At 25.4% G+C, this 26,768-nt stretch overlaps 2 protein-coding genes and 1 long non-coding RNA gene across 3 annotated transcripts; all 3 read right to left on the bottom strand.

The window, feature by feature from the left end:
- Positions 1-2,450: 2,450 nt before the first annotated feature.
- LOC126551395 (uncharacterized) lies at positions 2,451-2,952 on the bottom strand. Its single transcript, XR_007605297.1, has 2 exons — positions 2,722-2,952; positions 2,451-2,616 (listed from the first exon to the last, which is right to left on the bottom strand). It is a non-coding gene; the product is annotated as an uncharacterized LOC126551395 (long non-coding RNA).
- A 2,261-nt stretch (positions 2,953-5,213) lies between these two features.
- Positions 5,214-15,541, bottom strand: LOC114120013 (3'-5' RNA helicase YTHDC2-like). Its single transcript, XM_027981770.2, has 23 exons — positions 15,325-15,541; positions 15,064-15,149; positions 14,409-14,499; positions 13,779-13,966; positions 11,767-11,963; positions 11,461-11,627; positions 11,108-11,391; positions 10,980-11,034; positions 10,774-10,894; positions 10,564-10,707; positions 9,239-9,587; positions 9,054-9,178; positions 8,854-8,988; positions 8,550-8,738; positions 8,035-8,309; positions 7,860-7,974; positions 7,257-7,525; positions 6,931-7,178; positions 6,508-6,680; positions 6,330-6,444; positions 6,026-6,097; positions 5,908-5,964; positions 5,214-5,468 (listed from the first exon to the last, which is right to left on the bottom strand). Coding segments are annotated over exons 1-23 (3,546 nt in total). The 5' UTR covers positions 15,327-15,541; the 3' UTR covers positions 5,214-5,379.
- Positions 15,542-19,391: 3,850 nt separating this feature from the next.
- LOC114120007 (uncharacterized) lies at positions 19,392-25,259 on the bottom strand. Its single transcript, XM_050203932.1, has 3 exons — positions 25,161-25,259; positions 24,956-25,055; positions 19,392-23,643 (listed from the first exon to the last, which is right to left on the bottom strand). Exons 2-3 carry the CDS (start codon positions 24,972-24,974, stop codon positions 19,559-19,561), a joined length of 4,104 nt encoding a protein of 1,367 aa, XP_050059889.1. The 5' UTR covers positions 24,975-25,055; positions 25,161-25,259; the 3' UTR covers positions 19,392-19,558.
- Between the last annotated feature and the right edge of the window lie 1,509 nt (positions 25,260-26,768).

Here is a 26,768-nt window from a genome sequence, read left to right as displayed (position 1 = left end):
AAATACACTACATAGATCATAAAATTAAATAAAAGTGAACACGCGTTATACTTACAAACAACTGTGGTGTTATTATTGTATAAAGTGTGTCTTGTAAAAAAGGAAGTTCGATTTTATTTTAAAATACGTTATTAACTCGGTACAGCTTACACTAATGTGAGTTTATTGTTATTCATACAATGCGTACATTTCCAGCAAGTTGTGAAACAAAACCATTTATAAACGGTTGCATTTTCAAAAAAAATATGGAAAAATGTGATGTATAATTATAATTTATGATGCAAATATGCATTTTTAATTAGGTACTTGTAGACTATTGTAGATTGTTTATTAACAACTATCTACTAAGAAACCATATGCATTTTAGAATTATTATTGAATGCAGCAGAGGCCTGCAGGCTGCAACCAACAATTAAAGAATATTAATACCTATAAGTTTTTTTAGTTATGCGGTCGAAATAGTCCCCTTAATAGACTTTAAAGGTTTAATACAGAAAAATACGTAGTTTAATTATTATTCATTATAGGACTCATGCGTCGCTAAACTTATTGACGGATGGGGACTACAATATTTATTAATAATCGATAAATATTTTCTAATAACTAGGTAGCTATTCTCCTATGGGTCATGGTTATATCTACTACATCTTATTAATTACTAGGCAGGTTTTTTCTATATTCTATAGAAATAGACAAATTTTTTTAACAAAATAATAGTTCACGGGTATCTACTATCTAGCATAGTTTAACAATATTTTTAAATGTTCAAAAATACATAAATACAATTAGCGAGTTTCTAATACTAAAATATACTTTCATTATTACCATGTCTAAAGGTAGAAGTGTAACTAGTGTAAGCAATGGACTGGTTTAGCTAAAAATTAAAACCATAATATTCTACATTCAAACTCAACGAAAAAATTTCTGGACACTGTTTGAGAATTGAATTGCACAAAAGAAAAATTCAATCAAATGTTAGTAAAATATTAATTTAGTTTTATATAATGTACAGACATATTATATAATAACTATAGTATACAGTAATTACTAACTACTTTTGGTAATATTTGGACATAAGTGAACTTAGAAATTTTATTGTCGTTCAAATCTCAAATCATTAGATACATTTTTAATACATTATTTTATTTATTTTTTGTTATTTTTTATCGATACTCATTCCATTTTAATATTTTATATGTATGTAAAAGTCAGTTTGTATTTAAAATATGAGTAACTGTGAAAAATTTGGGATGGCTTTTATGAATTTTGAATTTAATTTAAAAGAAGAGTGAAAACTCACTGCAGCCTATAGGTATTAGTATTACGTTCCGATGTTAGGGAATCGGACATTTCGGCACGGCTATTTCAGCGCGAAGATATTATATTGGCGCATCGTTTTTTTTAAATTAACTATTACTATTATGAAAAATAATCTTAATAAAATCGTCAATAGTACAATCCTACCAAATATAGCTGTTATCGTATAACGTAAAAACCGATTATATAAGTAAGATAAAGGTGTAGGTTAATAACCCACATACATTTTAAAAATATATGATTACATTGTTAAAATATAAATCATGATACCTAATGATTTTATAATTATTTAAAAAAAATGAATTAATAATTCTTTAAATAGTATATTATATTCACTAATTAGTAATTATTTTATGTAATCGATGATTTAGGTCGGTATATTTTTTAACTTTTTAGGGGGACTCTCTTCAGCAGTTAGTTAATCATAGTATGGTCGTTAATTTTTTTTTGTTTAATATAATCATCGATTCCTGTATGAATTCGACAATTACATATATCTTTATTGCGACACCTCCAAAATCGCTTTGTATGGTCAAAATTAAATTTGTCGAAGATATACATGAAATCGTCTTATACAAAAATTTCACGTCCGCAGTTCGATAATAAATTAGACATTTTAAGTAAGTATAATTTTTTGTGCAGCAATGATGACAGGTTGAGAACTGGACTAGAAAATACGCATTTCTTCTTCCTCGACCATTACGGTTAGTTTGACCAATATAATTATCTTCTAAAGATTATCTGAAGTTATAGATTCTGGATCACACTGATTGCTTTACAGTTCATAGTGTTCATACACTACACGTATACATAATCGTCACTTTATCTTAACTGCTGTGGGTTAATAAATAATAACCTATACCTACTTTTATCTTACCTATATAGACATATAGTCGGTTCTTACGTTACACGATAACAGCTATATTTGGTAGGATCGTACTATTGACGATTTTATTAAGATTATTTTTCATAATAATAATAGTTAGTTTAAAAAAAAAAAAAACGCCGCGCCGAAACAGCCGTGTCGAAACGGCCGAGCCGAAATGTCCTAGACCCCCGATGTTATTTCCCTTGGTGCCCTAATGCGTAGATTGAATTTTACTTCTTCATCAATAATAAAATATTCAACTAAATAATTGCAGAACTTTATTACTCTTTCATCGTCTGAACAAAATGACATCAAATCTGTCGTAAAGCAATCGCTTACTTCTTCCTGATTCAATAATGGTTGAGTCGAATACCCGCATTTTAGCAAATTACCTATTTCACTTGATTCATATTTGTATTATTTTGGTAATCCTAAAAAAAAAATATATACTAATAAATATAAATAATATTAATAATACATAAAAAAATATAAATAAAAAAATATATTATTGTATGCGTATTCAAATATATATTTACCAAGACTTTGAATGTGTTTCCACCAATTTTATGTCAAATGAAATCGGCATCCAACGATCTGTAATTCTGGCTATATTTTTTTGCACCGACATGCATAGCTTCTTCAAAATCGGGAATAATTTTCGATAAACTGAATGATCAATTAATTTCTGAACATTTTTCAACGACATACCTAACCTAACGATGGCGCATATTTGTGTCTATTATACATTTGTATGGTAGTAAGAAGTAAAAAGCTGAAAAAAATATTACACACAGTAGATAAAAAGTACTATCCATAAATATTTTGTCTACAAGCTGAACATGGTAATTTATATAAGATTTTGTTGAAAAACAAATTATTTTATAATTAGATTATACTTATATTAAAATTATAATTGACCAATAATAATGAATGTTAAACTGATGTTGTATGGTGGTTGGATATAGAAATTAACTATAGTATATTAACTTTCTATATTATTAAAAAGTGTATAGGTATCGAACTTGTAAATTAATAATGTGTAATTAAATTAAGTCTTTTTTCTTTAACTAGATAATAGAAATTATAGAAAAGTTCATTAAAATTTAATCATTATAATTAACAAGTAATTTTAATAATTATTAATTATAGGTAATAATACTAGTGTGCAACAATTTATGCATTTTTGTGGAGCAATTTGATCGTTAACTAGATCGATACTTACTAGTAATTAGGCGAGAAGTAACAATTGTTAATAATGTTAAGGGAAGTCCACATTTTAATAGGTGCAAACGAACCCGGAACCAATATAAATATAGGTCTTAAAGATATTATATGCCATATACTTTTTAAAGATAAGATTTCAGTAAAAATCATAATTGATTTGTAGGTAATACATATAGGCACGATAATACATTATAATATTATTCTAATCTGTGGTAATACGTACGGAATAAAATAAAGTATATTGACTCGTTTTATTTTTATTTTGTAATAGTAAAAATAAAATATAATTTACAAATGTTTGATATTTTTTAGTTGGTAAATGAACAACTTACGAAGAACATTATATTAAAATTTCAAATATTTTAGTCATATTTTGAAAATTACACTGACTATCCACGAACAATTATAACATACTAAGTGAAAATGTAAAGTGTCCATGGTAATTTGTTTAAAAAAAAAATAATAGGAACATTAGTTTTGGTTAAAAATTCATGTTTTTCCTTATATTTTTTTTCTCTAGTACCTAATTATAATTTTGTCTCTAAAAAAAAAAAAAAAAAAAAACTATATCTAATTTTATATAAGAAACCTGATATTTAGGAAACCATCCTCTAAGTTGAAAATTGAATCATTGTTTCAATTACTTATTAATATACAAATTAAAATAAATAAAAAACATTGTTAAAACATCTTAATCCACTCAGAATCTTGTGGTATGTTTCTGTAGAGCATAATGTATAATATTATTGTATAATGAAATGCTGTTCAACATTTTACACTATACTAGATTAGTTAATTATTGTAGTCAACTTCACAGCATACTGCCAGTTGCTAACAATAATTATTTACCAAATATCTTTACTCAATAGATAATATTTCGTATCACCTTTTAAAAAATATTTATAAATTATAATAATAATAAATTTGCATAAATGAAAATATATTTTTTTATTTAAAAACTACAGAATCACCAATTAATATCCATAAAATAACATAAAAACTTATATGATTTAAATTTAAATTTAATGTAAGTATATTATTACAATATTAATGAGTACTTTATTAAAGAGCAGTAAATAACAAAAATAAAATATTCTTAACACATTAAAAATATTTTATTGATTTACATTAAATAAACTCTTTCTTTGGTAATACTGTACAGTATACATATTAATAACAATATTAAACAGATCATAATGATCATAGTATAATGTATTTTAAGTTTAAAATTTTAACATAATTAAAAATGAATAGTTTACATATCACAAAATACAAAATTCTCCAAAAACCCATAAACACCTATATAAATAACAAGAATTACAAATTTAAATCTTTAAGTACTTTGAAAATAATCATCTCATATTGTTTAACTATAGGCTTGTGAGTCATTAAATATTAACACAAATAGAAAAAGTTTAATTAAAAAATAATATTAACAATATCACATATTAATTAGTAATGACAATAAATGTTTATACTATAAAAGATCTTAATTTGTTGTAAAAAATAATATATCATAAAATGATTTCCAAAAGTCATTGAAAAAATATCACATGCCCTTAAATAGGACTAGTGGCAATTTAAAAGTATAATTGAATGGTTTAATAACATTCATTATATTAATGAATATTTTTAAACTTATTACATTTATAAAAAAAATTTAATTAAAAATACTTAATTTTCAATGAATTATTATTTAATCAAGAAAAGCAACAAATTATTAAATTAATCATGAACTCATTAATTTTTATGGAACATATTTTTCTTAGTAAATATTTAAAACAATATAAAATTAGGTAGTAACTTAAACTTACAGATTATGTTTTAATTAAGAAACTAAATAACAAAAGTATTTTACTTAAATAAAATAACAATAAATTATATTTATTAAAAAAAAAGTCTGCTTTAATGTGAGTAGTGAAGTTATATTTATTATAATACTGTTTCTAAATAAAAATTAGTCTGTATTATTACCAATTATTGTAGTTATTGTTGACCTGAGATGTACTTGGAGATGAATAACTCTGTTGATAATGTCTATTACTTGTACCTCTATTATCTAAAACCAAACAATTATTATTATTTTTTTTTTTTTGTAGATACATACGAATAGTAAGTATTATTGTTACATATTATTATCTAATCAAATAAAATCAAATACTATTGCACTTATTAATATTTGGAATTATAGAGACTACTAATTTTGTCCAAACCCTTCCACCATGTCGTAATATCTAATTTCTTCCAGAAAATCTAGCTGGTGTAAATCAGTTGCTATGAATCCATTTTAATACAAAAAGAATATAATATACTGTATTCAAGTTAAGAAACAATCAGTGAACAACTGTGCATGGATTAACTACATGTTAGGCATAAAAATAGTTGAGTCGTCAGGGAAGACAAATGGGTGGTTGTTACTGACTATGTTTCTCGACTTGAACCAAGTATAGAAAAGTTATTTAACTTTTTTTGTTTAAAAATAGCAATAAATAACTTACTGGGCATGTTATAACTATTTCTATTTGTTCTAAAGCTTGAGCTGCTATCAGTGTAACCTGTTAATTAAGATTGTTTTATTAAATTAAAAGTATAAATGCAATAAATAATAAAATTTACTTTTATTTTGAGAGTGTTGACCAAATGGATATTTGCGAAAAGAAGAACTGTCATTATTTTTGCTATGACGACCTAATAAACAAAATAAATATAATAAACTTATATCAGATCTAGATAGATTGCAATTATTATTATTACTATATTTTTTTTTTTTTTTTTTTTACAAAATATATACAATTGAATCTGTGTCCTAGGGTACAAAGTATATGTGCTAATAAGTAACAGAATATTCATAAACATTAGAAGGAAGCCACCCAATGACGTCACTACCAAAGATCGCTGTTATATACTTTTAAAAGCTAACCTTTATTACTATTTTCTTTTGGACGTTTACCAACATCATCTGGAGCCTCCAACCCTATGGCCTTATCTTCATAAGATAATATTTTTACAACTCCTTGAACAACACTACTGAAAGACTAAATGAAAAATATAACATATTAGATTATTAAAAACACAAAATATTAAATTAATATATTTACACTATGTTGAGAGATCATTTTATTTTTAAGAAATTCTCGGTAAGCTAAAGTAAGACATAATCGCATGTTTAATATTTTTGCAATATCATCTGCACTTCCAACGAAACTAGTCCAACCATCCAAGTTTAACGTTCCCAAATTATCATCACTTTCGGCGCTGTCATCACTATCATCTATGAAAATGAAAAGTTTATTTTTAAAATCATTCATAGCAGTAAAACCATAATACAATATACAGTGGAGCCTCAATAACTCGAATGGATTGGAGGCAAAAAAAATTTGAGTTATCAAAAATTCAACTTACAGAACATTTACAACATATATATTGTAAGGCAGGGGCAAAGGCATTTCATCAAATTATCAAAATTTTTTCTTATAGAGGCTGATTTATTGAGGTTCCAATGTATATAAAATTTAATTTACCATCATCTGTATTAACTAATCCTTGAGGTTTATTTAATCTACCCCCTGTTTTAACTGAATCTTGAGGTAATTTCATAGCACTAGAAAAAAGTGCAACTGACATAGATGATACTACTGTGCAGTTTTTTATAAATTTTTTAGTATTGAAAGAACTTAATTCTTCAAATATTATCCATTCCGATGGTAAATCTTTGACATAATTTTCACGCAAAACACTTGATCCGTGATAAATAACACTTTTTTCTGTCCTATAGCATTACAAAATGATGAAATTACAATTCATACTTTTATCTATTCTTATTTTATATAAAAATGTTACTAATTACTTTGTTTTCAATATTGGCCTTGGATTAGATTTATCTAGTTTAGCCAAATTTGGATACAATCCAGCTAATAAACAAGCTTTAACAGCAGCCCAATTATTTGAGTTAATATTTACATCCCTAATATCGTTAGGTCCAGGACGAGTCTGAATTAGTTCTAATGCTCTTAACTGGCCTAATAATTGAGTTCTTGTTTGTGTAATTAATCCCATAATTGATTGTGAAACAAGGTTAAATAAATCACTATCAACCATATTTCCTTCATTAAAAGCCTAAATAATACAACACAATTATTATTAAAATCTCATCAGTAGATAAATGTTTCAAAATCAATCTTAGAAATTTTTCTTTTTTAAGTTAATAAAAAGTTAATTAGTGTAACTTAGAAAAAAAAATTATGACTTTTTAATATGCATATTTAAAAGATGTATTATTTCTATCCATTTTAAATGAGATCATATCAAAAACGGCAGAACATTGTAGAATTTTAAGATTTCTAAATATATAAAAAATGTAGAATATAGAAACAATAGTTTGAAATGCAATAATTTGTCTGTATGAATACATACACCATAACCATACTTTATATTTCAATCTATTTCTTACTTGATATAGACGCAAGAGGACTATATGATCACTTAATGAATCACCAGCTAATTTCTTACGGATAGATCCTAATGAAGTCTTCATATTAACATTGAGAGTTAAGTTAAATGGTTCTCTGTTAATAATATATTATAGTTATTACAAATACTGTATATGTTATAAAAATATATTATACCTATTAGCTAAACAGCTAATTATAGTTAATACAGGATCCAGACATTTCAAAAATATAGCAAATACTAGCGATTTAGCATAATGAGATTCAATAGATAAATCCAACATAAAAAATCCAAGATCTGTTAAGTCTTCATTCACATCCATTGCTTCTATTGTCTTAAGATATTCAAGAGCAGATGTAACTGATAATGTTGGAGGTGGTTGTATAGCCAAAGCTAAAAAGTCTAATACTCTCATATTATTGGAAATCACTTTTGCTAACATGCAAAGTTCCTACAAAATAGTTTTGTTTAGTAAAAAAATTAATGTTATACAGATACATAATTTAATTTTCTAACAATATTTAAAATAAAAATATAAAAGTATTCTTTAGAACATAATAAGACTATATAAGATTGTACATAATTTTTTTTAACATGAACAAAGTTAATTAGATGAGAATATTTCAATTATTTTAGGAAAACTTTATTTTTTTTTTATTATATTGCATGTAGTATTGTAGTATATATTTACTTGTAAAGGCATTCTAAGTATTTCAGGTACATCATGAGATGCCATATGGCAATGATGTTCTCTAGTATAAAGCCGATAACATTCACCGGCACATAGTCTTCCAGCACGACCAGCTCTTTGTTTTGCACAACTTTGGGATATCCAATTTACATTCATACAACTAATACCGTTAAAAGCATTGTAACCTTTCTAGAGAAATAAGTATAAAATGTTCAGTTTATTTTTAAAATCTTATCTAATATCGTATTAATTAATAACTTAATTTTCAGTAAATAATTTAAGTTAAAAATAAAATAAAATTTACCTGTTTTACTCTCCCTGAATCAATCACATATACAACATCATTGATTGTAACACTTGTTTCTACAATATTAGTTGCTAATATAACTTTTTGATGACCTTTAGGCGCTGGTTGAAAAACTCTGCGTTGATCAGATGTCTTTAAAAAAATATCAATAGAATTTAAACACTTAAAATAATCGATAATAAAATAATAAATATTACCTGCATCATAGAATGTAACATATAAATTGTGATTTTTAAATTATCTTTATTAATAAGTTCTTCAACAATAACTTTATTAACCATAGACATATCTTCAAATCCAGGCAAAAATACTAAAATAGAACCTAAAACAATACGCATTATTGACTTTTTATTTTCAACTACCAAAAACTAAATGTAATTACCGGCATTTTTTTTTAAAATTATATGTTTTATGAGATAAGAAATTAAATAGGCATCAATTATAATGTTAGGAGGTAAACTTTTTTTATATAGTTCTAATCTTTCTTTAATTTCTACTTCATCCAAATTTTCATTTTTCTGGATATCTGTTTGGGTAAGAATGCCTTTATTGTTAATAATCAAATCTCTAGTATCGAATTGCTTAAATTCTGCTGCCCAAGTAGCTGCATCCATATTGTATACCCTTGTTCGTATATTTGGATTAGCACCCATGTTTAATAATGTAGAAACATAATCATTTAATCCATGAACTGCTACAAGCATCAATAAAGTTACACCAGTATCTGAATGCTAAATCAAAATTTAATTAATTAGTTTCATTAATAACTTTATAGTAATATACTCAATTGTTGATAAATATGTATTTATTATATACAAATATTAGTCTTCATTATAATTTGAGCAATAATGAATTCTAGAAACATACTCAGCCAGAAGTTTATTAAAAATAAAATTTAATACTAATGAATAATGATTATTCTGTCTAGGTATAATTATCCATTAAAACAAATATTTTATAAAAAAAATTGGGAAGACCATTTTTATTATAAATATTTTTTTAAATTTAAAAACAAAATCCTTTTTTAAATTAAAAGAATCATTTCACAATGTTATTTTTATGATCATAATATTTTAGTCTAAATTGTCTTGTTTAAATATAAGTTTAATTTTTAATGATTGAAAACAAAATCTTTTTAAAGATAATCTTAATTGTAAGCTTCATAATATATTAATTTATCCTAATTTTAAAAATAAAATTTTTTATGTTGTACATTTGTAAAACAAATATAAAGCTTTCCAATGACATAAACATAATTCATTCTATAAATAATAGGCTTGAAGCTTCTGTTTCAGTAATTCATCAGTAGAAAGCCTAGTAGAAAGTATCAAAGCAAAATGTCAATAAATCACTTAACCCAGAAAATTGAATTTTGAAAATTATTATTTCACTATTAAGCTATTTTATTTATTTTTTCCTATGCCCTATTAAGCGTTTTAACTGTTTTAAGAGATTAATTTTACACATTTTTTAATCATGCTTACATATTTACTTAAAATCATTTATTCATGTTTTTAGATATTCAAATCTGAGCCCTATCAATGATCTACTGATCTACCCAAGTAATTAATTTAATGTGTAAGAAATCTACAATGTCTGAATCACAATGAATTAACTTTTGATATTTAAAAAAAAACTGTTGAATTGTATCAAAATTATACAGTAAGTACAAAGCAATGTTTATAAAATAAATATTTAAATAAATACTTGATAATCTACTGGAATTCCTTCTGACATAATGTAATAAATCATTCTATCAATTTGCTCAATTTCAGCATTGAACCAGATTTGGTGCATACAATCATCTAGTTCTGATTTTAACCATTCTTGATCAGGCATCAATGTAGTAATCTAATAAGTAAAAAATAAATATAATAAAATACTTTATAATTATAAAAATATTAATATATTTAATACTGGTTCATTAAGGTTCAAAGTCTGGACAGCTTCAACAGTTTTTTCTACAATATCATTATCCCAATAACCAATTTTAGTTTTATTTTTTATTCTTGCCATTGCTGGAGACTCATATTTAATTCTATAATATAAGAAAAATAAGTTTAATTCTTAAAATGTAATAATAGTTCTTATAATTAATATAATTAAAATATTAAGATATTTACGTGTCTAAAATGTCTTCTAAAAAATAATTCTGTACAGGGAAAATTTTTCCTTCCACTAAAAATTTAAAAATGTATACATATATTGTTAGAAATTATTATTTACAATACATATGTAATTTGATTTCTACCTTTCAATACAGGACAGTTGTCAAAATAATTTGAAAACAGGTGTATATCTGCTGTAGCAGACATTAAAATAAGTTTCAAATGATTATATTTTGGTAAAATCATACGCAATGCAATAAGAAGAAAGTCTACATGTTTATCACGCTCATGAACTTCATCTACTATTACATGAGAAACATTCATCAACATCCCTTTGTTAGGTTCATTGTCCTTTTGATGCCGATCCATAAGTGTCCTTGTCAAAACACCAGTCGTACAATATATAATTGTTGTATCTTGACTGACACTAGATTTGAAATTGTATACATTTAAAAATCAATAAGATGATGCATATTAATACAAATAATTATATTACCAGCTTTCAAGCCTAACTTGATATCCAGTACTCATTCCAATACTTTCTCCACGCTCATTAGACACTCTATCAGCCATTGATATAGCTGCAATTCTTCTTGGTTGACAACATATAACTCGGCATGGTCTTTTTTTTACAGCATTATCATCAATTATGAACTGTGGAATCTAAAAAATAAACATATTGAACTCTTATAACAATATAAAAATATATAATTGGCTTGTAAATTGTTTTAAAATTTTTATTATTATAAAGTATGTGTTAGAAAGTAAATTTAAAAATTAGTATTTCAATAATTGTTTATACTTGAGTGGTTTTTCCAGAACCAGTCTCAGCTGTAATGATTACAACAGGATTATTCTCAATTGCATTAGTTATTTGTCCTTTTTTTGCCCATATTGGTAAAGCTTTCCTTGTTAATAATAAATCTTCATCAACAGCAAAACGAGGTATAGACATGGGTTTATCACACATGAGAGGAAGATTTCTTTTACAATTTGCCACTAAATATGTATGTATATAAAAAATAAAAAACATAAAACATTTGTTAGTTAATTCATTCTAAACATAGATGCATAAGTAACAAAAAATATATTTATTCAATATTATAAAAATTAAACTTAACTTTTAACTAATATTGTATTAGAGCTGTTACATTAAATAATGGATATGGTGATTGTGGTGGTTTGTTAGGAGGGATAGGGTGATCCTTATAATAATCAAACATAATTACTCTTTAATATACCAGCAGTATACATATAAATCTATGATTTATATTTATAATAAGAATAGAAGTATTAATATATAAGATAATAAACAAAACTATCGAAAAACAGCAATCAATGTTTATGTTAGAATAGATTATTAAGGCCCAAAAATGCATGGAATTTTACCAAATGAGTACTAAATCATCAGATATACAAATCTGAATTATTTCAATACAAATCCAAATACCTACATTTTATTTTACATATTTTATGGTTATTTTTTTTATTTTCTATACATATTTTTTAAACTTTTTGTTATTAACAACTATGTATTCAGATTTCAGAGTGAAATATTATACAATTTTCAAAATAAATTACTTCTAACCTAACCGTATCAACAAACAAAATGTACTTATAATTGTAATTATAATTTATTATATTATTTAAAAATAGAATTAGAATAAAATAATTAGTTTTACCGTTAATAAATGTTATGTGGTATGTTAAATGAATGCTCACTGCTCCAAACTCAATAGAAAATTTTTTGAATAACAAAATTATTACTTTTTATAAAAAAAATTTAAAAAAAACTATATAATTATAGACAATATTAATAAATAAATTGCATCCAACAAATTTATTTATTTATTTATTAACCGCTATTAATATAATAACACAGAAACAATTAATGTGTAACATCATCAATTTTCTTTAATTAATAAGTATAAACATCAACATTATGAACAAGTAGAAAAAAATTAATAAAAAAGTATTTGTTGAAATACATTTATTTTCAGAAGCTAAGATTTTCTTGTTGATCAAATTTTATCAAAATCAATAAAAAATTTTGAAAGATTTGATATTCAAAATTTTAAATGAATTTCATAACATTGTATCCAATATATACGGAGATGATAAACAGTACAACAAAAGTAAAAAAAAATCACTAACTAATTTTATTGATCATCAAAATATTTTAATGATATTGTCAAAGACCAAGTCTAGATGATTTGAAGGTTTCCCAAAACAGAGCAAATTAATTTTTATTTATACATTTTCTCTACTACTATTTTAGTTAATATTAATAATTATTTAACTATTTAAGAAAATCGCAGAAAATATCAAAATTACATTTTCGAAATTCAAAAAAATGTATAATAATTTCATTAATATTAGGTTATACAACTTAAGTTTTAGATTTTTACACACTTTTGACATTAAGAGATTGTTTTGTTAGAATTAAATTTGAAAAATATGAAACTATCCATTTTTCCATATTCAAGCCTTAGTCAGCACCGGAAGGGTTGAAGAACTCCTTTCCAAATTTTACCTCAATTATTTTTTCATATAATTTAGATTTATTTAATTAAGTATACACTATATAATTATTAAACACTCCATTGTGATTGTTGCTTAAATAAATGTAGATATCCCAAGCTTCATACTATTCTATGAAAACTTCTATTAACAATAAAATATATAGATAAATATGTATCAATTAATTATTTAAAAGTATATTACCCTTGTCCCTTAAGTTACCCTGAGTAAAATTATTATTAACTGTTATTAAGAATATACCTTAGAAATTAACCCTATTTAGCATTTACATACCTGCCATTCGCCGATATGGTTTCATAGGATTTGGAAGTAATTCATCATACATTTGTTTAGTAATAGGAATATGATCACAGATTTTTTTCATTATATCATTTGAAACTGCAGTTACTTCTATACTGCAAGCCTTACTATTAACTTTTGTTTTATCCATTTTAATTGTTATTGATCTATGACCAGGTTTTCTGAAATTTTAAAAAAGTTTTCACCATTTAATTTTAAGAAACAAGAGTCGAAAACATATCAGTGGGTTTAAAATTGTATACCAATGTCAACAAGTATAAATATTTAAAAAAAAAATTACATTTACATTTATAAATTATACAAATTAACTTTTATGAACTAAATAATAATTTTTAAAATACTTTAATTTAACTGGTTTATTAAAAAAAACATTTAGTACCATAATAATATATTTCATCAAGTAACATAATTCATAGTAAATCTGTAATAACTAAGTAAAAGTTAAATTACTATAATAGACCAATGTACTTTTACATATATTTGGTATATTTGGTCTATTGATACCATAATAGTTCTATCTATAATCGTTTTAAATAATACTCCTTAAAATATAATTATGCTTTATTTATTGCAGAAAATGTACTTCGAACAGTCATTACTAACCCGTAGCTTTTAGATTTTAATCCAAGTTCAGCACTTTTTAAGTGTAAGTATTTACGTTCATCTGATGTCAATGAAGATGGAAACGTGTAAGCTAAAACAAATGAATGTATATTATGTTTTTAATATTATAAGGAAGGTATTAAATTATTTAATTTTGTATCTAAAAAAAAATATATAATAATATTAAGTTAACTAAGATATATATTATATAACAATGAAAAATATATTAAGTATATATTTATTTAAAAAATGTGTTCTTAATTTTATGTCAAATTAATATTTAAAATTTTTTCAAGCATAAATTCTTATACTCAAATTTTATACATTATCATTCAATAATATAATATTATTATATAACGTATCAACAAAAGAAATAAACAAGAATTTAAATGGTATGGTTGTATGAATACCACAATCATAAGTAAATAATAAGATGAAAAACAGTGAAAACCAAACATGATTATTCTAGATTTAAAATTTATGTTATAACTATCATCCCTATGAATTTATTATTAACATAATATATTTACGATGAGTATATATTTATAATTTTATCAGCTTCATCATAGTTTATATTATATTAAATGATTACAAAATCTGTATATAATTAAATGTTAATAATTTGTAAAACGCTATTTATAAATAATATGGTTACATATTGTATCGGACGAAATGAATTTCTGCAATTCATGCAATAAGGAATCTCTACAATCTTGTGATAAACCTCTTATTGGAGGAGACCTAAAAATATAAAAATACTTATTAATCTTGAACCTATGACAAATATAAATATAATAGCATGTAACGTAAAAGCAGTCAGTAAAACGTAACAACAAACATAAGGTATATTTAATAATATTTTTTTAATGCTAGTATTCTACTAAAGATATATATTATAATATAATTAAATTCTTACATGGTGGCAAGGTTTAGATTTTATAAACCTTTAAAAAATGATATCACTGAATTTATGAAAACACTTTTATACTACGCGTACAAATATCGAAACCTTAAACTAATCCATTACATTTTAACCAAATATACTATCGAAAAAATAACATTAAAGATATAACTGTTCTAAGTACTACAAAATAAACTTAATAAATGATTTTCAAAACAAACGTTTTAAACCAAATCATGAAAACATTGATGATTGAACCTGAAAAACCGCAAATACTATGAAATGCAGTGTGGGAAAACTTATATTATAATTTGGTAACATTGTTTATCAGTATCACAAATTCACAACCACGGTAATTACATACATATTATATTATACATAATATACAACCCAAGCTGCTGGTGTTTGGCCATATTATAGGCTGCACTGGAGTCGCATTTATTGTTACCATTGAAGCATTGATTATAGAATAGATTATTAGACGATTTAGATGTTATTTTAATATTTAATAATTTATTTTATATTTTATATTCATATCTGTATCAATAATATCATAAAACATAATGTACAAACAAAATTTATTTATGGATAAAAGCATATTATGCCAGTATACCATACACAATACACCTGATATACCCACCGACCACCAGTATTACTTTTTATTTCTTAAATCTTTAATTACCTAATTAATCTGTGCAGTGTGCACAGTTTATAGCAACAACAAATGTATACATTTTTATACATAAATCGATACGTATTATATCAACATAAGTATGTGAAAACACTACAGTAACTATAATATCGTAAATACATTATATTTATATCATAGACGAAATACAAGACTATAGCCGTGCGTTAAATATTGGTCTATCGACCTATCATTTACGGTTAATAGTAATTACTAATTAATTTTAATCATTACTATGAAGTGCAAATTAAAATTGATTACCTATTATTTATAATTTTTGTATATAGTTTGTACTTACTACTTACACGTACCTATACAAGTTACGCCAACATTACTCGTGCGTCTACAATTTTTACCATACATTGTCACGCGTGTTGTGTTCCATATATTTAATATATAGGTCATACTAAGTACCATCTATTGATTTTGGTTGATACATGTATTATTTTAGGAAATAGTAATTATTCACATTTCTATTTTTTGGTAAATTTAAAACCTAGTATTTTGAACCATGGCTAATCATGATAAATACATAATTATTTAAATTATGCTTTCATTCTTAAGTGTATCCAATTTAATAAAGGATGTAAATTTGGCAATTCAATTATTCACATGTTATAATGGCGCGCGGGCTGTTCATGTAAATGTGTAAACTGTAAATCTATTCTACATTATAGTGCGAGTGCAGAGTGAGCTATAAATTATAATGCACTAATGTCTACAATAACACTTAGCCGTGTGATATCGGCGGCGCATGGGTCATGCTCAATGCTCATGCATTTTTTTTTAGTGTGTTTAATACACGATTTAAGATATCTTAAACCATGGTTTAATACTTTAATATAATAAATCTATATTTAATATTAGAAAAGATAAATATTAAATCTATATTAGTTCTTGCGTTATCGTTAGATAGAAGTTATTATTATTTATTATAACAAATTATCAACCGGAAATCACATTATTGATAGCTCTAATAAATAATAATTATTTAATTCTACTATATATTTAAAAGTCTTATTACCACTTTTAATTTTTAATTATTGTTATTCTTAATCGTAAGAACTTGAAGCTCTCATGCCATCACCAAATATTTTTGTTGACATTTTCTATAGATTATAAAAATTACAAAATATTTCGCTAATTTATCGTATTATAGCCTATTCTGATTTTGCCTTTCTATATACCTAGTATTAATAGTATATGCAAAACCGACAATACTGGATACTGTTTGTGTGACACAAAGCACACGCACGCTAAAGTCTATAAACGATTTCGATCACCATTTTATTGAAGTACTATTTAGATTTTTAGGTATTTATCATTACCTAGATGAACAAAAATGTTTTTACAGAAAAAAACCTTCACGCAAATGTCGGATTTTTATGTACCTACACACATAATTTTTTTTTATCTTAAGATGAGAGGTTTTACAGCCTACAGGTCAGAATCAAGCCTAAATTTTAATTTTAATTTAAATAATGCTAGAAAAAAGATTTATTTGAAAAATAACAAACATTGTGCATTATTCAAATGCATAGGTATTTTAGTTTTTATAATTATAATTTCAAAAATCAGGCCTTAATCTGGCCTACAAAATGTATATAAGACTCTTAAGTATACTTCAAATTTCAATACTTCGTGAACGTTTAAATTATTATTGTGTGAAGAATAAATTTAAACTAGATAATCCGTTGACCATTATCAATGAATCATAGTCTTCAAAGGTTGTGGGTACCTACGTCCTACCGTATTACCGTGTCTATTTAACTATTTCAATTCGTGGTAAGAAACAATAAATATGAAACCGAATTCCCAATACGAATTGATATAATACATCGATATTCGATACACTTTAAATAGTTTAAATATATATCTTTTTTTCGACTATTGTATGTTTGTATCTTGTACGCTCGTTTTTCTTCGAAACGTCTATATTTCGATACTATCGAAATCAACACGCTCAGTTTTCTTGAATGTTTGAAGTTAATTCCACTTATACACCTGCCACTTTTCAATTTCTGAAAACAACTTACACTTGCAAAAATCTAAAACGTTCGCTGAATTTGAGACCACACAAATCAAAATAATTTTGAATTATTAAATTATTAAATACGTGCATGAATTACCACCTAGTATCAACATCATTCGAATCATCACTTATATCTAAAAACAACTCGTCTTCAAATTTTTATTTATTACTTGATAAATTAATGCACATTTAAAGAACATAAAAATAGGTGCAATATTGTTAAAAATAACTTTAAAAAGTTGTTAACAATGTTAAACATTATAATCAAATAAGAGTTGATTCATTCTTTACAAGTTTACAACTCTTTAGGAACATGTTATAAATTGCATAAGTAGTTGATAAGTATTTAAAAACTAATGCATACGAATCATTTCATGTGCATTTTAATTCAAGTTTCAATTCAATACACCAATATTTGATTATATGAACCAATAAATGTTTTAAATTAAAATTTCCAAGCCACAAGGGACCAAATATCAAATATCTTTAGTCACGGAGATAAAACGTTCTAGAAGCTATCAGATGATGAAGAATAGATTCCTATTATCTTTATTGTTTTTAGTTCAGTCATCTACTTTAAAGATTATTATTTTGTACTTAAAATTACTTGTATAAAAATATAATAGACAATTTATTTATTTTTTGATTAAGTACTAAGTACTTTGCAAATTGAAGAGACCTTGTACCTACTGTAATCATTATCGAAAATTTCTGTGAATAGACATTTTTCGTAAAATTTGAAATATCAGTACCTAATTTAATATTTATTTATAGAGCTAAATGCATCCCTACATTAACTTCTCAAAATGTTGCATTGTTCATTAGGTACCTACTAAGTAAATATACTTACAAATTTAGGATAATTCACTAAAATAAAATATACTTTTTTCCGATTAGTACTATGTAACTATCCTTGAGCAGTTTTAATAATCAAGATGCCAAGTATATAATTAAAAATTTTTTTGAAAATTCTAGATTGAGTTGTATTTAACTAAAGAATATTTTGTTATAATATACCAGTTTAGTTAAGTAAACTAAAAATTTAAGTTGTAAAATCTATCAAACATATCGTTTAAAATATTCACAAATTTCAATATATTTTAATTCTAAGCCCATCAATCAAATATTTTGATTTATATTATTTACAATACCTATATGTATTACTGTTGATTATAAATTATAATATATAATATATAATTATAAATTATAATATATAATCAGTGATATTACTTACCAATTAAATATAATATTGATTACTGATTGGTGACCCATTAATATGCCATAACATAAATTTTAGTTATTGTTAAATATTATCCCAAGTTCCAACACTTAGGGGAGAGTTAATGTTTATTGAATATTACATAGTGCAAAAATCAACATTTTTATTTTAAATCAATTTATAAAAGTAAACATTTTGAAAAATTAAATTAAATCACACTTACAAACTATACACATAATATACACACATTTATATATATATATATACACCTATTATTCTACATAGTTTAATTAAAAACAATTAATTTCTACTAATCAAACAATCTGTAAGCAGGTAAGTTATCATCATCTAAATCAGTGGATGCTGTATGATTATTAGATAATCGCTTCTTAGGAGTTAATTGAGTAACTGAATTATTTTTAGAATTTGTTATTTGTTTAAATGTGTCATTAGAAACTGATTTCTTATCACTATTAATAGGTCTTACGGTTACTTCCCCTGTCAATTGACTAAAATTGGCTGCAGCAACATCTTGCAAATCATCATCATTAATAGATATCTCTGATACTTTTTGTTGAATTTCCTCTTCCATTTGAGCTTGTGTTGATACATCCATGCCTGACTCTTCTGCTTTTTCACGCATTTGCATTGTTTGAGCCCAAGTCACATACTCCAAATCTTGCATTAAATGTGTTGCAGGGTCGTCATCATCATCGTCATCTTCAGATTCAATTTCTCCAATACCATTTTCACCATCTAAATGTTTATTATGTTGTTTCATAAGCCTATTATCATGTAAAATTTCAGCAGTTAGATCACTATCAACAGACAACAATTCTACAATTTCAGCTTTTATAGGAGATTTAGCCGAAGTCAGGGCACATAAATAGGCACGCAAATCATTCATAACAGTAGGTACTTTTCTTTTGTTCTTTTCTAATTCATACTTTAATTTCAATACACCAGGTATTATGTAGTCAGTCATCACCATCTTATACGTTTCCATAACTACTCTTTGTTTAGCTAAGTCAGCCACTTTTTCTAATGTGCCTGGGTCATCATCGTTGGTGTTTTCACGTGGTTTTCCAGATGTTAAAGCCATTTCTTTAGCTTTTAAAATCCAAAAAGCATCCCTCATAACTTGAGTAGCCCGATCTCTGACTTCACTGTTAGCTGTTGCACTAACATCTTTAACAACTTCTTCAAAAATATTAAATATTTTCACCATAAGTTTTAACTTATTATCATCCAACATATGTGTTAACATAAATCTGTAAACACAATGACGTGATGCTTTCTTTGAATCGCCTTCCATTGAAAAAAATGCCTTTAGCTCAGGATTAGTAAAACAATCTTCAACACCACTTGCACGCACTCCAGTATAGCCATTAAAATGAAAAATCACTTCTATTAGCTTCCGTTCCATTATATCTTTATTTTTAATCAATAAATAGTTAACAATAAATGATGAAGTTTCTTGACGTACTTGATCATCAGGATCTTCAAGCATGCACAACAAAGCAAAGAAAGCTACATCTCTCAGTTTTATGTAATCCTCTAATATTAATCCAGTAAGTAATTTTAATGCTACTCTTTTGACAGGAACACTTTCAGCTTTCAAGCAAACACACATTTCTGGAATAGCTTGTTCTACCAAAGTTGTACAGCGTAAACATAAATCAGCTAAAGCAGTTAAAGCATTAATTTTTATTGATGGATGGTATGGATTTTTCAATATTGTTCCATACAGAACTATTGCTTCTTTTGCAAATTGTTCATCCACAATACTTAATTTACCAATTGTTAAGATAACAATAGTTTTTAAAGCAGAAGAGACGGATTCATCATGTTTTCCTAAAAAGTCTAACAAATATTGTTGAAATTTGGGTTTGATTTGTAAATGTTGTGATAAACCAATGTCACCTAGAGTACATATATATCGAATAATAATCTCTTCATTATCCATATTTGTAGATGTCTCGATACAATTACAAATCACATGAAACAGTTTTTTCAAACCGGAATTCAGTTTTTCAGAATTATCTTTATGTAACACTGTATATAAATCCAAAGATTTAGATATAAGACGAGTTGGTATTTTAAAAGAAAACAAAAGTTCTTCAAATGTGCTTGACAATCTTTGTTTTGTATCTTTGTCCAACCGTTTATAATTTAAAGATAATATATCAATTGTAATTTGTGCATGTGTTAACAAAATGTTCAGTTCAGAAGGATTTTCTTCTCTTACAAACCATGTATCAAATTGTGCATCAAAATATTTAATGATAGGTGATAAATTATTAATTGTTAATTGTTGGGATATTAACTGTAACAAATATAAGCTGTGCACAGTCCATTCATGATTTGAAGAACCCACATATGTCATTATGTCCTTCACATTACGATCTGTAAGGAATCCATTAATGCGCCACCTTTCACATAAGCACTGCATGTACTTGAATACATTTTCATTTAAAGCATTGTCTAAAACACGCCATGGTAAATAGTCTAACGGATCATTATCATCAATTAATTTAGCAGAGTATGGTTTGATATTGTTCAAGATAACTCTATTCATAGATTCAACTGTCAATTCTTGAATTTTTTTATCTCGATCTCCAACTAAATGAATTAATCCTTTAAACCAATACTTAAGCACATCTTGATTATCAGGATATTTCAAAAGCAAATCAGTTAACCCAGAAACTGCCACTTTTCTGATGGTCATTGCATTATCTGAACAACTACTTACTAATAATGTTAAATAATATTTTTCCATTAACTTATTATTAATTAGAAATAAATTACACAAGAGTGTAAGACTTATACGACGAATATAAGCTCGTTCATCACGAGCATGTACATTTAACACCCACAATAATATTTTAGCACCGGGATAAATATTTAAATTGCTTATATTATTTGGATCAAAATTGGCCATATTACTATCCAAATATTGATAAAAATCATGAAAATCTTTTTTACAGAATGATGTATGATTTAAATTATCATGTTTAAGGTAAGGATCAACAAGCACACGTTTGGCTAATGCTGTTTGATGTGCAGTAGCAGTAGGTGGACCTGCTGTCAAAGTCGCAAATAATGAAAACGCTTTTGAACGAACTGTTAATAATAAATCTTGAAATTTAGAAAGAATTACAGCAACAATAAACTCATGTTTAGTTGCTGGCATAAATTGTAATAAAGTTGGATCTTCAGGTTCGATTTCTTCAGGTTCTGAAAGTAATTTGAAAAGAGTCTCCAATGCGACAATACGTATTTTAATATCTACATCATATACCATACGTAATAAATAATATTTAATTTTAATTCGAACATTATTTGGGCATAATCTCCAAACCTCTAATATAATTTGAAATTGGCGGGGTCTTAATTCACTACGTTCAGGTCCTCGATGTAATAAATGTTGCAATAGTATTTCTAATACAGGCTCAAATGGAGATCCCAATTTTCTTGTTATTTTACGAATAAATGACAAATGATGATCACGAATTGTATTAAATTGCCTAGTAGTCAATTGCATTTCACGCTGTCCATCAACTAATAAACCTAATAACATACAATGCATAAGTTTTTGGCCTATAACAAGTGTTGATCCACAGTTGTCATTAAACATATCTGTCAAACCCGAATATGCATTGAATGCTAATATACCATAGCTTAAGTTTTCAGTAGGCACTTGTTCTAAAATATTGCCAGAATTTCGTTCTAAATGGGTTACATCTATCATTATATCTATAATCATATCTAAAGAACTAATTTCATCAAAGAATTGAAATCGTTTGACCATTATTGCTATGGTTCTAACAATAGCCAATAAATCAGCCATTAAATCCATCTTTTCATCTTCTTCCAATGGTACATCATCGCCACTATTTATACCTCCGGTGATATGTAACATGGCAATACAAGATTTAACTAACTCAGTGCATTTTGTAAGTATGCTAATGTGATAAAATCCAATATTCTTACTACCCATAAATGTAGATGCTAAAAAAAATAAACGTGTAGCAGACAATCCATTTTTTCTAGCACTTGGTTCATTTATAAATTTTAGTCCATGATGAATGTAACAATTGAGTAAACAACTTAATGGTTTTGGATGTACATAGCATGAATCATCACTAAAAAATTGATCCCATAATATATGTGTAGATGGTTGTTGTAAATAAACGTTTAATAACTCACAAGCATCATTTATAATTGATGGAAAATCAATATCTGGCATGACAATTAATTCGTACGATTCAGGAAATTTGTAATAACTATAATGGCTACTCATAACTTGGTCCACATAGTCTTGAGATATGACGCCTAACTGAAGGCCAGTCAATATGTCAACTACATCACTCACATCAGTTCCTACTGAAGCTTCTGAAACAAAAAATGTAAATCATTTATTAAAGTTTTTTTTTTATATAATTTTATTAGAAAATATCTCGGAAAATATACTATCTATACCCAAAGGCATAATAAGAATATGTGCTACATTATATTAAAAAACATGAAAAGGGTGAGGGAAGAAACCATACAGTGATCACACTTCCTTTTGCTTAAATATATGTGTAACTATATATATATTTTTTTTTTATATATAAACTAAATATATACTTCAATTAGTATTAGATAAAACAAAATAAAAATATTAGGTAAGTATTACAATTTATATTGTAAAATTACAAAAGAAAATAATTATTGTGAAGTTATGTAAAATTAAAAATCGTAAAAGACCCTAAAACAAGCTTAAGAAAAAACTCAAAAGCCTAATGGCAGATAAACCCTAGTAAAAATGTTTACCAAAATAAATGCACAAAATAATATAGAATTATACATAGTATTTCACTAATACAACATTTAAGTATGCTTTAAGATATTAGAATAACTATTATAACAATTTGTTAATATAAACTAAAAATTACTTAACAAGTTTTTTTTTTTTTTTTTTAAATAGAGCAAAGATACATTTATTAAATGTTCAATGTGTATACTTAATAGACAAAAAGAAAAAATATTGCAAGTACATAAAAATTACAAATCCAACATTATACTCTGGCCTACGAGAGAGCAGTACTGTCACGAGCATGCAGAAAATGGTGCAGAGTATTATTTCCCCCACTATATGCCGCTGTTGGTAGGCGGTTGATGTATGAAATAGGACAAGTTTTGGTTGAATAGTGGTAATGATCTCTCATGAGTATAGTTATAAGTTATAAATTATAACTATAAAAGTAACACCAACCTTTTTAATGCTAATTGAACATCTCAACCATACAATAAAAGAGATAAGTAATTAAATGATTAAGATTATGGCATTTGGATAGATATTTAGACTTAAAGTTCTAAATTTTGTAAAAGTGATATGAAATTTAATTTACATCTATAAAATTTTAGTAAGTACATATTTATTGATTAACTAACTAGATGAAATGTATATTTTAAAGTCCCTTTAAAAAACTTAACTTAACTTAACTTCATATTTTTTACAGAATTTTGTTGATATTTTTTATTATAAATTTTAAAATGTACCACAGTACATAAACCAACGAATATATATATTTTTGATATTTAAATTCACAAACATTTAATACATATTTACCAAGCATACCTAAATCATAGAGGATCCATCTTCATCTTACTAGAAAATTAATGAATTATTTAAAACTACATTAAGCAAAAAACTACTTACCAGTTGATAAAGAAGACATTTTTTGAGCGTTATTTTCAATTAACTGCTTACTAATGATCCATTAATAAAGGTATTTGTTAATTTATGTTTTACAGTATAACTAAAACACCGGAATTCAATACGAAATCGACATTAATTTATTAAATTAAATATTAATAATCAAATTATTGAATATAAGTCATGAAGAATTATTTGAGTCATTTACCATTTAAGAGGTCTGAGGTAGTAATGTTTATGTTTTAATGTTAAACAATCGGTTTTTCATGTATTTTGTGATTCGGCTATCATAATCAACGAGCGGGAATTTTAAGCGTCCCATAACCTTATCTAATACAACAAAAACGGTTATAATGATAATAACACAAAATTCATTTATTATGTGATAATAATAACAAAATTGATATATAGCTACACAATTTTGGAACGTTTTTAGTTTTTACGTTTCATCAGACGTTCACACGAATTTAGAATTGCCTCCACAGTCCACTCCATGATAAATTAAATTTTTCATGCTCCACTCCAAAATCCAAGTTATATGTTAGTATATCACGTCCATCTATATTTCTTATTGTTGATATACATATACGATACACGGGAAATTAAATTGTTACACCTCCTAAAATAGATTTATACAAATGTTAAAAAGCCCAAAAGGCTATAGTAATAACTAATAAGTCATAATACCTAAATAATATTATAATGTCAAAGTAATTTTAGACTTTTAAAACTTACAATTTCAAATAAATTTATTTCATGATTATGATAATATACGATTATAAAAGCCGTTAAAGATTATGGTCATACTTGACAGTTGACACTGTCGAAGGGTCTAAATTAATACCTATTGTACTCGACTAGTCAACTATCATGATTTGTTTTAAAATAATATACCATAATATATTTGACAACATACTTTCGATTCATTAAATAATAAATATGCTCGACCACTTTGTTTTTTCAATAATATAGTTCTTTAAAATCTATTTATTTTTTAAAAATTATGAATAAATTTAGTATATTTTCTAATTCCAATATACTAATTTAAAAGTTTCTTGTAGGGAAGAATATAAACACAATAATAGTTTTAATACTTAAATTTTATTTTTTTTAATATATTAATAATTTTTATTTGCCTTTTTTTTGGATAACTTTTAATTAGTGTCCAAACAAAAAGGTGATTGAGGCCTACTAAAAAGAAACAATGTACAATTATATGTCAATATACTTTTATAAAAAAAAACCACGGCTTTACATATCTTAGCCGAGAAAAAAACCAATCAACACGTCGAGTGTAATTTATATAAAATCACAGTATATTATGTTAATATCAATAATATCTTATTTATGCAATTAATTTTGTTATCATGGATTAGATTATGAGCAGGCAATGGGCATTGCCCATTTGTGCCATTTTGGGTACAGTAGTAGAGTACTACAGACGTCCAACTGTGCCAAATTTACCTTTGTAAACATAGTATTTCACACACGATGTAAAGAATATATTTTTTCTACATCATTAAGATTTTATATTAACGACTTGATACTTGGTTTAATTAATATATTTTATAGACACAAATTTATACAATAGGTACCTACCATTGATTATATTATAAAATAGACTACATTCATAGAACATAGTGGAGTAAACTATTCCATTATCAATCCAAAATGAATTATTTTTGGCGCAAATGCCAAGTAGGCAATTCATCTAAGAATTACCTACCATCGCCATCCAATACCCATTAAATCATTTAATTATCATAAGTTAATATATTATAATAATGGCTTTATTACTGTTCATGGCTTATTAGCT

This window comes from Aphis gossypii, chromosome 3 (assembly GCF_020184175.1).
Source record: "Aphis gossypii isolate Hap1 chromosome 3, ASM2018417v2, whole genome shotgun sequence".
Taxonomy (NCBI): Eukaryota; Metazoa; Arthropoda; class Insecta; order Hemiptera; family Aphididae; genus Aphis; species Aphis gossypii.
This window is presented reverse-complemented; position numbering and strand designations above follow the sequence as displayed.

What these genes read in the sequence shown, in the direction of transcription:
- LOC114120013 (XM_027981770.2), bottom strand. An exon ending in TTAAAATCTAAAAGCTACGG is followed by an intron (nt 13,967 to 14,408) that starts GTTAGTAATGAC and finishes TTAAAATTTCAG; the next exon opens with AAAACCTGGTCATAGATCAA. An exon ending in GTTCTGGAAAAACCACTCAA is followed by an intron (nt 11,628 to 11,766) that starts GTATAAACAATT and finishes TTTATTTTTTAG; the next exon opens with ATTCCACAGTTCATAATTGA.